Source organism: Hyperoodon ampullatus, assembly GCF_949752795.1.
Source record: "Hyperoodon ampullatus genome assembly, chromosome: 18".
In the NCBI taxonomy this organism is placed as follows: Eukaryota; Metazoa; Chordata; class Mammalia; order Artiodactyla; family Ziphiidae; genus Hyperoodon; species Hyperoodon ampullatus.
In genome coordinates this window covers 31,592,736-31,607,912 of record NC_136931.1, presented here as the reverse complement: position 1 = coordinate 31,607,912, position 15,177 = coordinate 31,592,736, and the positions used below count along the sequence as shown (strand labels likewise).

Here is a 15,177-nt window from a genome sequence, read left to right as displayed (position 1 = left end):
TGTTGGGTCTTCGTTTCTGTGCGAGGGCTTTCTCCAGTTGTGGCAAGTGGGGGCCACTCCTCATCGCGGTGCGCGGGCCTCTCACTATCGCGGCCTCCCTTGTTGCGGAGCACAGGCTCCAGATGCACAGGCTCAGTAACTGTGGCTCACGGGGCCAGCTGCTCCCTGGCATGTGGGATCTTCCCAGACCAGGGCTCGAACCCGTGTGTCCTGCATTGGCAGGCGGATTCTCAACCACTGCGCCACCAGGGAAGCCCCTATTCCTACTATTTAAAAACATTTTTAAAGGTTTTACAGCTTTATTGCAGTAAACTGACATATAATAAACCACACAAATTTAAAGTACAAAATCTGTACTTACATTCTGAAACTATATATTTTGACATATATGTAATTCTGTGAAACCACGACCACAATTAAGATAGTGAACATATCTATCACCCCCCAAAATTTCCTCATGCCCCCTTGTAATCTCTTTCCTTCTGCACCTTTCTATTCCCGTTCATCCTTCCCTAGGCAACCATTTAAATGCTTTCTGTCACAACAGATTAATCTGTTTGCTTTTTCTAATGTTTATATAAATTAAATCATGATACCGTTGTCTTTTATTGGTCTGAGTTCTTAGTTTTAATTTTTAAAAAGTCAAATCCTCTAGAATAACCCAGATAACAGTACTGAACCCAAAGAGGCTATAAAGTCACTTAAAATATAAACTGGGAACATGGTCAGCCACAATACTTGCATTCTGTTGTGGTGCTCCAAGTTGAAATAAGAAGATATGCAACAATTCCACCTGACCACAGCTGACCAGACTGACCTATATATCCCATCATTTCTGCCAAGAAACAGCTATCAGGAAGTACAGGCACTATTAAATGAAGATGTTCTATGAGGCATGCACGCTCTAACAGATTAAATAAAAGAGTTAAGGAAATAATGTTAATTTAAAAAAGAAAGTTACCTTCTGGTTCCAGTTCTTCAGTTATTTCTGTTTCATCTTCAGAAGAAGTCAAAGTTCGTTCTGCAAGCTGACCCTCAGAGAGTAAAGACACATCATCATCTTTTCCTTGTTGCACTTTCTCTGTATTCTCTTTTACCTTATCTACACTGCTTTCCTGAGAAACCTGAAGAAATAAAAGCACGCTGATATATTATTGCTTAGATCACATTTATAGCATTCTTGCTGAAGCACTTGAATGATAATTAAGCACGTGAATATGCACTACATGCACTATATATATGAGTCATTAGAAAATAATCACTTAAGCTGTATAAATGAAAATATGCAGATAAATTAAAATGTGATTATAAACTAAGAATAAAAAAGCATTAATCTCAAGATGAATTTTACATTATACTTTAATTCACATATGTATTTACTACCTACTAATGTCTGCTTAATTGTAACCGTTATACTTGTCATATTTTTGACATTTCTATTTCAAGGAAGTCATATATAAAAATAGAATCAACGATATGATTTCTTGATCCATGTCAATGCAAAGTCTTTAAAAAACAAACCTTTCAAAATAATTTTAATACAAACACATACCTCAGGAATATGTGAAACAGTTGGCATATTAATTTCTATTTCTGGCGTATGTTCCACTTCTGGTGAAATTTCCTTCGTATCTTCAGGAGGAGTACAGGTCTCCTTACATTAATGTGAAAACATGCATGTATGTTATTTTGTATTTATTATTAAATCCCAAATCATGATAAGTTTTCACACACACATGCGCATGCACATGCACACTTAGGATTTACTCTCTTAATAACTTTCATATATAAAATATAGTAGTGTTAATTATACTTATCATGTTGGACATGACATCCCTAGTACTTATTTATCTTATAACTGGAAGTTTGTACCTTTTGACCACCTTCATCCAGTTGTCCCTCCTCCATCCCCTGCTTCTGCTATCCAGAAATCTAATCTCTTTTTCTATGAATTTGTTTGGTTTTGAAGTATAATTGACTTACAACACTATGTTAGTTCCTGTTACATGACACAGTGATTCTCTATTTCTTTACATTTCAAAATGATCATTACAATAAGTCTAGTTATGATATGTCACCATACAAAGATACTACATAGTTACTGACTATATTCCTCACATTGTACATTTCATACCTGTGACCCATTTATTTTACAACTGGAAGTTTGTATCTCCTTTCCTCTTTCATCTATTTGTTTCTCCCCCACCTACCCCTCTCTCCTCTGGCAACCACATTTGTTCTTTCTATCTGTAACTCTGTTTCTGTTTTGTTATGTTTGTTCATTTGCTTGTTTGTTTTTTTGGATAAGATCTCTTTACTTAGATACAGATCGAGAAGAGAAGAGGTCTAGGTCTGAAGTTTGACTGCTGAGGTACTTCAACATTTAGAGTTATGGTCCAGGAGAATGAGAAGAATAACTGCCTAAATTGGAGGAAAACTAGGAAGGCATGGTATCCCAGAGGCCAAGAGTAAAAGGAGCAAGTATTCCATTGTGTCAAAGGTTACTGGGAGATTAAGATGGAGACTGAGAATTGGCCACTGTGAAAAGTGGCCAAGTGAAAGTCATTGTGACCTTAGCAAGAGTGGCTTTAAGGAGGAAAAGTTTTACTAGTGTGAGCAAGGAACAGTATGAGGAAAGGAAGATGGAATTAAGACAACTTTTTGAAGAGTTTTGTTCTGTTTTGCTTTATGGTAAATGGGGGCAGAGGATTCGGGCAGTATCTGGAGAGAGATATGGGGCCAAAGGAGGGTTCAGATCAAAGAGTAAGAACATTTAACACTTACACACAGTGCCAAATTACAAAGGTAACATTTTAAGGGAAGAAGTATTTTATTTATCTGTTTCCATTTAAATCAGGGAGGGTATACTATGTCATTTATTCCGAATATTTGTTATGGGAAAAAAAAGTTAGTATTTTGAGTGTTTACTACTTACAGAACGCTGATGTGGTGTGATATCCACAAAAGATACCTTCTTATCTTTAGGTGTTAAATGTCTTGGTTTAGGTGTTGGTGCCTAAGATAAACCAATATGTCAAACTGAGAATGATGAACAAACCTTTCAGATTTTTTTTTCTCTTTTATGTGGCTATTTACTTTTATAGGAAATTCAAAGTCACTGTTACTCACTACAACTAGTGTGCTAACAGAGGATGTTGGAGGTAGTCTTTGGACAACTTCAGACTCTTCTTTGTGTTTGAAATTCCCTAAGTCTTCAGTTGTTATGGATCCACTTGGTGGACGGTAAGCAAATTTCCATTTCAATATAACATGGATGCTTCCTGCAGGATGCTTTTTATGATCTGTTAACTCAAATATTCCTGTCAAATTACAAAAAGAATTTTAATTAATGCTAGAGTGAAGTTTTATTACCATAAAAATTAAAGAAGGGCAAAAAGAACTACCCACAACTTATTAAAAATAAGTCTGGCTTTTACTCACAAGTCAAATGACTTAAGAGAACAAAATAAGACAAAAGGATCTATGATAGGTTCATCTCTCAAGCAGACTGCTTTCAGAAGTTAAGGCCTCAAAGATAATATTAATTCAAAGATGAGATAATTGACTTATAAATATTTTAATTCACTGAAATTAAATTCAGAGATTCTTCAGAATTCTTAGCCTTCCTCTAAGATATTATCTGGGTTATAGCTCAGATAACAAGCTTCATTTTGACTTGATATTCTTGTGTGTCTGTAGAAAAATATATTAAAACTTCAAAATTTCAAATAATTTATGTATCCTAAGGAGTCTTTATATTACTACATAGTTCTAATTTTAAATACATTTTACTGGGATTTGTTAAATTATTCCAAATTAATAGTAGCACAGCAAAAAATGTCCATAAAATAAACAAACCACCCAAAACATATAGCAGTAACAAAAAGTATCACCTAGCTGAATACATAATATTGAGTCACAAATTTTAATCATCATACTAGAGTTTTCAGTATGAAAATCCCTGACATGAAAAAAACAAACCTATATTTCAAGCATAACTTTTGTTTATGGGTATCCATTACTTGGTTCTCAAGTGTTTGACACTTCTTTTAATGGCTGGCTAGGAAAGAAAAAACTAAACAACTCTAGACTTTAGGTAGCAAAAAGGACACAGGTGGAATATAGGGAGGTGAGAAACTTCTACTACAGGCACAGGTGAGACTTACAGAATGGCTCAGTGAAGAGATCAGTAAATATATTCCACAAAAAGCAATGATAACACTGGATAAAATGAACAGAAATAATCATTTAAGAACTCTGGAAACTGATCAAAGGTATACAACAAATTAAGAGGCATTTATTTAAGAAAATCTACTGAACCTCAGTAAAGACAGTGGGAGTCAGAAAAGACACTAGTACGCTACTTGTCCCTGGCTGAATGTGAGACTTGTAGACTGTCTGAACTTTGAATGCATTACCCAAGCCATACGCTGATCCATAGGCAAAGGGTGGAAGCCTGCCAGCTCAAGCTGTTTAAACACAACTCTCAACAACCACTGGCTGACCACTAAACTACGTTCAGGCTTAAAATTAAAACAAGAATAAAACAAGCAAACAAAAACTTAGCAGAGACATCAGTGGCTATAGTGAGGGAAAAAGACTACAGAAGTAGTCCAGGCAAGTCACCAAACAACAACAGCAACAGCAACCCTGTGGAGGGCTGGAATCTAGAGATGCTACAATATAGTGTCCTAAATGTCCAATTTTAAACAAGAACAAAAATTCATGAGATATGCAAAGAAACAGGAGACAAAATGTCATCCACAGATACTTTCTGAGGGCATCCAGATGTTAGACTTAGGAGACAAAGACCTCAGAGCAGCTATTATAAATATGTTCAAAGAGCTAAAAGAAACCATATTTAAAGAATTAAAGGAAAGTGTGATGACAATGACTTATAAAACAGAGAATATAATAAAGAGATAGAAATTATAAAAAAAGAGAACTAGAATATATTGTACAACACAGGGAATATAGCCAATATTTTATAATAACTATAAATGGAGTATAACCCTTAAAAATTACAAATCACTATGTTGTATACCTATAACATATAATATACATCAACTATATCTCAATAAAAAAGAGACAGTTAAAAAGGAATTCTGGAGCTAGTATAATTACTGAAATGAAAAAATTTAATAGAGGGGCTGAGTAGGAGATATGAGCTGCAGAAGAAAGAATCAATGAACTTGAAGATTGATCAACAGTGATTATCCAATCTGAAGAGAAAAAATGAAAAAAAATCAACAGAGCCTCAGAGACCTGTAGGACACCATTAAACATATGAACATATGTGTAATGGGAATCTAAGAAGGGGAAGAAAGGAGAGAAAAAATAACTGAAGAAGTAAGGGCATAAAACTCCCCAAATTTGTTATGTTACTGCAAAACAGTACTCTATACATAAAGAAGCTCAAAAGATTCCAAGTAGAATAAGCACAAAGGGATCCACACCTAAACACATTATAGAGTTGAATTGTCAAAAGCCAAAAAAAAAAAAAAATCTTGAAAACTGTATCATGTAGAAGGGAACCATAATAAGATTAACAGATGATTTCTCATTAGAAACAACAGATGCCAGAATCAACTGTCTGATGTACTCAAAGTGCTTAAAGAAAATAAACCTGACAACTAAGAATATGATATCCAGCAACACTATCCTTCAGAAAATAAAAGCTAAAAGATAAAGACATTCCCAAATAACAATGATTAAGTGAATTCATTGCCAGCAGACCTGACTTACAAGACATATTGAAAGAGTTTCTTCAGGCTAAAAGCAAGTGACACCAGATGGTTACTCAAATCAACATGAAGGAACAGATGTGAATAAAGGTAATTACATAGGTAATTATAAAACACAGTATAAATATGTTTTTCCTCTTAACTGATTTAAAAACTGCATAAAACAATAATTATAAAATTACAATCCTGGACTTATAACATGTAAAGATAAAAAAATATATGAAATAATAACACAAATGAGGGGGAGGAAATAGAGCTATATGGAGTAAGAAAATGACACCAGACAGTAACTCAAATCCAAATGAGGAAATAAAGAATACCAGAGATGGTAAATATGTAAGTTAATATAAAAGTCTCCTATAATTATATATATTCTCCCTTCTCTTAAAGGACAAAGTTATATAAAGCAATAATTATAACACTGTACTGTTGGGTTTATAACATATACAGGCATACTATGTACATATATATGACAACAATATCACACAGGAGGGGGGAGAGAATGGAATTATACCGGAGCAGACTTTCTAAATTTTAATGGAGTTATTAGCATTAAGTTTGACTGTGGCAAGCTGAGGTGCATACTGTAATCCCTGGAACAACTACTATGAAAATAACTAAAACAATATAATATTATGGGCCCAAAGTTTAAGATTATCTGAGAAGGTTAGGAAGATTGTTACAAACAGATCATATCCATAACACTGAGGTATAATTTAGGTGGTGGTTTTTTTTTTTAAAACAATTTCATGGACTCAAGAAATAGGCTTACCTGAAATACACCTGTCATGTGCCAATGAAATCAGAGGCACATCGACTTTTCCTATGTAAATATCCTCCTGGGTATCACTATCATCAAACACATAAAAACTCAGAGACTCTGACTTAAGGTATCGATCCAAATCCATATTCATTGGCACTGGGAAACACATATGATCATCGAACTGTGGATCACTGCTACTGGGAATGATGGCTGTGTCATGGTCTGCAAAGTCAGAAAACTTGTACACAACATATGGGTGTGGCTGAAGGTGGCTTGCTCGGGACTGCAGGCGGCTGCAGCATCTTACTGTAACATGAAGTTCATTTAAGTTGCCATCTGTGGAATCAGTAGAACCGAGCTGAGCAGTTTTGGGTGCTTGCTGACTTAACTGGAAAAACATACATATTTACATCATAGTGATAATACAGTGAAAAGTAAACAACAGCTGCCAACCCCCAAACAAAATAATTTTGTAGATGGACAAAATGTGGCAGATTTTTCACTTCAAAGTGAATTTCCCAGTAAAAGCCTCCGGACTCTTATTTAAGACCAATATTCTTTAGAACGTATGTACGGATGCTATTAGCAGCAAATATAGAAGACTGAGCATACATGTAGAGATTGCTGTTAAAACCAAATAAAGCCAAGAAAATAGTTAATCTGATGTTCTTTAATTCTATTTAATAATTAACAGGTAAAGTGAGCAGTTAGGTCCAAGACAAGTGTCCCCTAGTTCACAATTTTATTAAGAGCTACTCCTTCCTGTCTGCCCGTGGACGCCGCCAGGTAAGCATCATTGATGTCTCCCCTCTCCACTGCCGTCATGTCTAAGTCAGAGTCTCCCAGAGAGCCCGAACAGCTGCGGAAGCTCTTCATCGGAGGTTTGAGCTTTGAAACAACCGATGACAGTCTGAGGAGCCATTGTGAGCAACGGGGAGCGCTCACAGACTATGTGGTAACGAGGGATCCAAACACCAGGCGCTCCAGAGGCTTCGGGGTTGTCACATATGCCACTGTGGAGAAGGTGGATGCGGCCATGAAGACAAGGCCACACGAGGTGGATGGAAGAGTTGGGGAACCAAAGAGGGCCGTCTCCAGAGACGATTCTCAAAGACCTGGTGCCCACTTAACTGTGACAAAGATTTTTGTTGGTGGCATTAAAGAAGACACTGAAGAACATCACCTAAGAGATTATTTTGAACAGTACGGGAAAACTGAAGTGACTGAAGTCATGACTGACCGAGGTAGTGGCAAAAAGAGAGGCTTTGCTTTCATAACCTTTGATGAGTATTACTCCGTAGACAAGCCTGTCATTCAGGAATACCACACTGTGAATGGCCACAACTGTGAAGTAAGGAAAGTCCTACCTAAGCAACAGATGGCTGGTGCTTCATCCAGCCAAAGAGGTCGAAGTGGTTGTGGAAACTTTGGTGGTGGTCGTGGAGGGGGTTTTGGTGGGAATGACGCCTTTGGTCGTGGAGGAAACTTCAGTGGCCGAGGTGGCTTTGGTGGCAGCCGCGGTGGTGGTGGATATGGTGGCAGTGGGGATGGCTATAATGGGTTTGGTAACGATGGAAGCCATTTTGGAGGTGGTGGAAGCTACGACGATTTTGGCAGTTACAACAATCAATCTTCAAATATTGGGCCCATGAAAGGAGGAAACTTTGGAGGCAGAAGTTCTGGCCCCTATGGTGGTGGAGGCCAATACTGTGCCAAACCACGAAACCAAGGTAGCTATGGTGGTTCCAGCAGCAGCAGGAGCTATGGCAGTGGCAGAAGGTTTTAATTACTGCCAGGAAACAAAGCTTAGCAGGAGGGGAGAGCCAGAGAAGTGACAGGGAAGCTACAGGTTACAACAGATTTGTGAACTTAGCCAAGCACAGTGGTGGCAGGGTCTAGATGCTACAAAGAAGACATGTTTTAGACAATACTCATGTGTATGGGCAAAAAAACTCAGGGACTGTATTTGTGACTAATTGTATAACAGGTTCTTTTAGTTTCTGTTCTGTGGCAAGTGTAAAGCATTCCAACAAAGGGTTTTTTTGTTTGTTTCTTTTTGCGGTATGTGGGCCTCTCACTGCTGTGGCCTCTTCCGCTGCGGAGCACAAGCTCCGGATGCGCAGGCCCAGTGGCCATGGCTCACGGGCCCAGCCACTCCGCGGCATGCGGGATCTCCCTGGACCGGGGCACGAACCCGTGTCCCCTGCATTGGCAGGCAGACTCCCAACCACTGCACCACCACGGAAGCCCCCCAACAAAGGGTTTTAATGTAGATTTTTTTTTTTTGCACCCATGCTGTTGATTGCTAAATGTAATAGTCTGATCATGATGCTGAATAAAAGTGTCTTTAAAAAACAAAAGGAGCTACTCCTTCAACCATTCCAGTTATTCTGATCATATCACATTCTTAAGTGAGAAACCAATGAATTTGATGGTACCCACCCACAGAGATGATTTTGTTATATTTGGGTTGGCCCTCATCCTGAACCAATGTGATCTGGGGAAGCAGATACCTGAGGCCAAGGAACAAGAAAACAGAGTGAGAGATAAACATTGGAGGGGTAAAACCTTGGATTGGAAGGACATTTCAGAAGAGAGATGAGCAAAGGGAGTTGTCAGGCAGGGTCAGAAACTACTCTATGGCCCTTTTTGGGACTATTACTCAGGCAGTCAGTGCACAAGTATTCTAGCAAACACCCGCATTGACTAACTGCTAAGCCTTCCATAGCTGATGTGATCTGGGACAAAGAATGTAGTGTTGCTGTGCCTTGTGGTGTTAGATAATTCTCTACCTTCCATACAGGGACCCCTCTTTCACTGCATTTTTGAATCTGGATTGAACATCTGGAACTTTTGATGCTAGAGAAGTTTACTGGAGAAGGAAAACAGAACCGAAGTCATAATCTCCTTGGTGGAGACATCTGGTGGTGTGAAGAGGGGAAATCTGAGAAGGGAATCACAACACTGCTTTCCCAGGGCTCGTTTGCATCCGGCTATAGAAGACTGAGTGGAAGGACTTAGAAAGTACCCCCTCCGTTTCTCCCCCCGTGTCTACACACAAAAGCTGAAATTCCAACAGTAAATGACTCATTCAACCCATAAACTGGGAGTCTAAAACTCTTTAAACCACAAAAATTAATAAATCATGTGGTTTCTCTAATTCCCTTTTCCATAACAGTGTTTCCCAAAGTGTGTTCTGAAGGATACTAGTCCAGAAGGATGATCTCTGGGAAATGGGTGCCATTCTTTAAGTTTCGGAATCAATGTTATATTAGTCATGGTTCTTTTAATTGAAAGTTATGGAAACTAATTCCACCCAGCAAATACAATGAAGAGAGACTTTTATATAAGGCTACAGGGTTATTTCATAGAAATGTATAGCAGAAATGTGGTTGTATCTGAGGAAGGTAATGGGACTGGAAAATGACAGGAATTTATTTACTCTCCAACTAGTTTCCATTTTTCTCTGTATGCTTTGCTCATTATTCTCTTTCCAGTCCCATTTTCTTTCCTTTGCCATTTAGCATGGTAGCAGATGGCTGTCCCACAGCTCCCAACTTTACATGTTCCAGGCATGGAGAGTCTTGCTTTCTCTTGATCTCAGAAAGCAGGATCTGATTCGCTCAGCTGGGGGCAGGTGGATATTCCTGAATCATTAGTCATAATTGGGTGGAGTGGGAGAGAACAGGATCACCAAATGTAAAGCTGGCCACTGGAGGCCCAGCCCCATGGATTAGAAGAGGGCAGGTCCAAATGAAAAAAGAGAATCATGACTTGAACAGACAAGTCTATCCCTTTGTTACTTAACATAAGTGTATACTTTATGCTTCCTCTTGAGATTCACGTTATACATGAGAAGCCCTAAAATCAAGGATCCTATTGAATTCTTCTCAATTCAGTGTTTTCTGCATTTACTGGATCATGGAATTCTTTTGGAAATATGGCTATTAAGACTCCATGAAACAGTTTGGAAAATGCTGCTCTGAGGAATTGCATTCATACTTCTAATTCTCAGGAAAAGAATATTCATTTTATATTTTACTCTGCATTTCAGAAACCTAAAAGTTTCTGAAACAGCTTGGAAGAAGTTGGAAACAGTTGGAAAAAAGGAGAATAATTGAAAGTTCAATAATAGCTATCCATTTCCTTAACAGTAGAAATTGTAATGAAAGTCACTTGATGTGTAATAATCGTATTGCAATTCTCTTTTTCAAAGCTGTCCTGGATAGCACAAGGGAGTTCCTTTGTGGTAAAAGAGCAATTCTGTATCTTGATTGTGGTGGTAGTTACATGATTATATACACATGATAAAACTGCACTGAACTCCGCTTCTTCCTACACACACACACACACACACACACACACACACACACACAAAGTAGTCGTGCACATGGCATGCGCACATAAGTGCATGTAAAAACTTACAAAATCTGGATAAAGTCTGTAGCCTAGTTAATAGTACTGTACCAATATCAATTTCCTGGTTTTGATACTACACTATAGTTACATAAAATATTATAATTGGGAGAAGCTGGGTGAAGGCTACATGGGACCTCTGTACTATTTTTGCTACTTCCTGTAAGTCTATGATTATTTCAAAATAAAAAGTTAAAAAAAGCCACTTGATGGCTGTGAAAGAAAATGATTTCGGTTTAAAGCATGATAATATAAAGAAATACTATAAAATTTCTGTGTCATAAAAGGGTCGTAAAGTCAAACAAGCTTACCCATTGCATTTGCTCTGGCCCCTTAAAATTTGATGTTATATATCCCAAAGCCTTTGCCCGTTCTTGATAAAGTCGAATTGCTTGATCCATGGGAACTCTTAATCGGAACCAGTATTCCACTGTGCCAAAATTGGGGATGTCTCCTTTAGTTCCTACAAACCAATACATAACTCACTGTTAAAATAGTCCCATAAATCAAAATATATACCAGTAAAAAATACATCAATGGTATTATACATTAAAACTATAAATTTTATACTGAGTAAAATAATATATGACTTGCACAAATGATGTGTGATTGGCAAATAACAGAGATAAAGAAAATAAAGTTACTTCTGCAAGTACGAGTTCCACCGTATGTTAAATATTATTAAAAAACTATGTCAAACTATGTTTGAGGTAGTCTGGTTTATACTATTTCAATCTTTCTAAAATATAAAGAAAAATCTAAACATTGAGTCAAATACTCCACGGATTCTTTCTGATGCTACTTTTTATTTTTTAACAAGTTGCACTCAATGTAGTCTGACAGATACAAAATGAAACCTCAAAATTATGAATGGAATATGAATTCAACTTTCAAGAAATCTTTGGCACCTTCCCATTTTCCTACTGCGCCGTAAGTACAGGGAAAAACACCATAGCTGTGCCAAATCTATACCGTATGTAATATACCCTCACATGTCTGCCCTGCACAACCTCTTGCTGGGGTTGTAGTTGTAGTACGCCTTCTAACTCAGGCAGCTCTTTCTCTCTCTTCCTCTGTGACGATTTCCTCTAGGGCTCCCAGGAGACTTAAGAGCTCTATGCTTCCTTTGCAGAAATGAAGAAAGATGTCCTCATTAGGACTGACTGCTTTGGCACAACTGGCAGTTCACCAGTCTACTTCTCCATCACACTAAGTTTTTTGAGGGCAAGTTCTTCTGAACCATGTAACTATATCACCTATGCAATCAATAAAATAAAATCCCTCCCAAGAACCTAAGTCACCCTCCTTCCTTTTTTTCTTGGCCACTTAAAAAGTTTTCCTTTTTAAAAATGTATTTATTTTTTGAATTTTATTTTATTTATTTTCTATACAGCAGGTTCTCATTAGTTATCTATTTTATACACATCAGTGTATACATGTCAATCCCAATCACCCAATTCATCCCACCACCACCCCCACTTTCCCCCCTTGGTGTCCATACGTTTGTTCTCTACATCTGTGTCTCTATTTCTGCCTTGCAAACCAGTTCATCTGCACCGTTTTTCTAGATTCCGCATATATGCGTTAATATACGATATTTGTTTTTCTCTTTCTGACTTACTTCACTCTGTGGGACAGTCTCTAGGTCCATCCACGTCTCTACAAATGACCCAATTTCGTTTCTTTTTATGGCTGAGTAGTATTCCATTGTACATATGTGCCACATCTTTATCCATTCGTCTGTCAATGGGCATTTAGGTTGCTGCCATGACCTGGCTATTATGCACCCTCCTTCCTTCTTGAAAAGGTTTCTTCACTTGGCCTCTAGGATACTGTATACTCTTGGTTTGTCTCCCACCTCACTGGCCACTCCTCGGTTTCCTTTGCTGGCCCTTCCTCTTCTTCCTGGACTCTAAATTTTGGAGTCTCCCAAGGCTCAGTCCTTGGTCACCTTCTCTTCTTTATGTATACTCACTCTCTATGTGAAATTATCTAGGCCCAAGGCTTAAAATATATTCTGTATGCTAATGAATCCTGCTTTTATATTTCTATCTCTGACCTTCAGACTAGTATATCCAGCTGCTTAGGTGACATTTCCACTTGGCTGTCTAACAGGCAGGTCAATCTTAACTTGTTCAAACACAATTCTTAGTTTTTTTCCTCAAATTTGTTCCCTGCCCAGGTCTTCTTCGATAAATGGCCTCATCACTGTCCTGTTTGCTCACACCAGAAATTCTCGCCTCATTTGTTTCCCTCATTACTCTACATTCAATTGATGAGCACGTTTTTAAGGAAGAGTTAATCAAATATACACCGAATATAACCAATTCTTATCACCACTTTCATTACCATCGTAATCCAAGCCACCAACATCTTTTCACAGATTAATGCAATAGCCTGATAATGGTCCTAATTTTCTTGCTTGGCCCATACAGACTGTTCTTCCCAGCAGCATGCAGGGTGATTTTTCTAAAACCTATGTGTGATCACGTTACTTCTCTCCTCAAAACCACCCAATGACTTGCATCACTCAGAGGAAAAAAAAGTCCAAACACCTCACCATGACCCACAAGGCTGTACAGTGAGATCTGGTCCCTGCCTATTGCTTTAATCTCATCTCTGCTCTAGCCACTGGCCTCCTTGCTGTTCCTCCAACATGGCAGGTTTGTTCCTCCCTCAGGCCTTTGTACAATACTTGCTGTTTCCTCTGCTGGAAACATTCTTCCCCTGGATCCTGACGTGGATCTTTATTCAGGTCTTTACCAATGGCACCCTGTAGGGAAGCCCTTATCTGAATTAGCAACCTTCCATCTCTCTCTTTAGCCTCTTGCTCTGATAATTTTTCTTCATACCTAATGATATGTATATTTGTTTTATGGCCCATCTTCCCCTCTAGAAGGTCAGCTACATGAAGGTAGGGGCTCTGTCTTACTTACCACTGATCACTGTATTCCCAGTGCTTAGTAACAGTGATAACATGATAAGCTCCTTAAAAAACTTTGATAAATATACTACAGTTGGGCTTCCCTGGTGGCACAGTGGTTGAGAGCCCGCCTGCCGATGCAGGGGACATGGGTTCGTGCCCCGGCCCGGGAAGATCCCACATGCTGTGGAGCGGCTGGGCCCGTGAGCCATGGCCGCTGAGCCTGCGCATCCGGAGCCTGTGCTCTGCGACGGGAGAGGCCATAACAGTGAGAGGCCCGCGTCCCGCGCAAAAAAAAAAAAAAAAAAAAGTACTACAATTAATGTTTAATCAAACAAGGATATCAACATGGTAAATAAACATTTGCACTAATAAGCTTTAAAAAATTAATAGCCATTCTACTGAAATTATTAGTGACATTTAAGAGAGTCCAATCAACTGTGGGCAGCTATATCAGAGAATGCTGTCCTTACCCTAAAGGCACCTTGAACCTGAGAGAGAAGATACTAATGTGGAACACCATATTAATGTATAAACCAATCAGTGCTTCAAACAGCCAAAGTTTATAAGGTTGTACTCACCAACCAAACTTGCTGTGCAAAATATTTGACCGCTTTTTTCTAGGATTTCATGGAATCTCAATTGACATGCCGCAATTGTTTCATAATCTGTGCTGTAAGCCTGGTGGACCTCAAGAGTAATAGTATTTTTCTGAATGTATTGTAAGAATAAGTCATTAACATGAATGAGATATTGAGAAGTAAAGTTATATTCTGGGTGAAGGCCCCGCACTATGGGAGTTGTCTGTAGTTCAAAATCATAGAAAGCATAGGTACAGAAGGTGACAGGCTCTTTATCTCCAGATGCCTGTAACAGTTCAGAAGAAAAGGTTACTTTGTTGATATGGATTTCAAATAGGTTTTCGCCTCGTTCTAAGTGAATGGTTTCATCAAACTCATCAATGGAGTCATCTGGCATGATTTCTGGTTTAAATTTGTACTGCTTGGTGCCATAGGCAATATCCTTTAATTGGGCTGCAAGAGAAGACACACAGTTTAGAGGTTTTAAAGTATTGACATATAAAGATACAAACTGGCTTCTGAAGTGGTAGGAAGTCTGAGTGCTTTTGGTGTATAGTCTCAATCTTAAATTCTATGACTACACTGTTTTTCTGTAAATGATACTGTATTATAAAGAAATCTATCATTTATTTTGACATCACTTATTAAAAAAATTACAACTTAAGTGGTAATACAGGCTATACCAGGGAAACAGAAAAAGAAAAAAAAAAGGCCCTTGAATGAACATCTGAGGTAAATATTTAGATTTCA

General features: G+C 38.2%; 2 protein-coding genes across 5 annotated transcripts in view; one reads left to right on the top strand and one right to left on the bottom strand.

Annotated features, from left to right (window-relative positions):
- Positions 1 to 15,177, bottom strand: part of RPGRIP1L (RPGRIP1 like) — a gene marked incomplete at both ends in the record, with an annotated part of 94,413 nt that overhangs the window by 34,356 nt on the left and 44,880 nt on the right. For 2 of the 4 annotated variants that reach the window (XM_079723142.1, XM_079723143.1), the window contains 7 exons: positions 962 to 1,124; positions 1,553 to 1,654; positions 2,936 to 3,016; positions 3,130 to 3,320; positions 6,517 to 6,895; positions 11,235 to 11,386; positions 14,428 to 14,880. In XM_079723142.1, coding sequence (XP_079579268.1) covers positions 962 to 1,124; positions 1,553 to 1,654; positions 2,936 to 3,016; positions 3,130 to 3,320; positions 6,517 to 6,895; positions 11,235 to 11,386; positions 14,428 to 14,880 — 1,521 coding nt within the window. Of the gene's footprint in view, positions 1 to 961; positions 1,125 to 1,552; positions 1,661 to 2,935; positions 3,017 to 3,129; positions 3,321 to 6,516; positions 6,896 to 11,234; positions 11,387 to 14,427; positions 14,881 to 15,177 lie in introns of all 4 variants that reach the window. The other 2 variants (XM_079723141.1, XM_079723144.1) reach the window with 2 other exon arrangements.
- Positions 7,331 to 8,293, top strand: HNRNPA1L3 (heterogeneous nuclear ribonucleoprotein A1 like 3; the record flags this gene model as incomplete). The annotated part of the gene is made up of 1 exon (XM_079723156.1): positions 7,331 to 8,293. The coding sequence occupies one exon, from the start codon at positions 7,331 to 7,333 to the stop codon at positions 8,291 to 8,293; it is 963 nt and encodes a 320-aa protein (XP_079579282.1).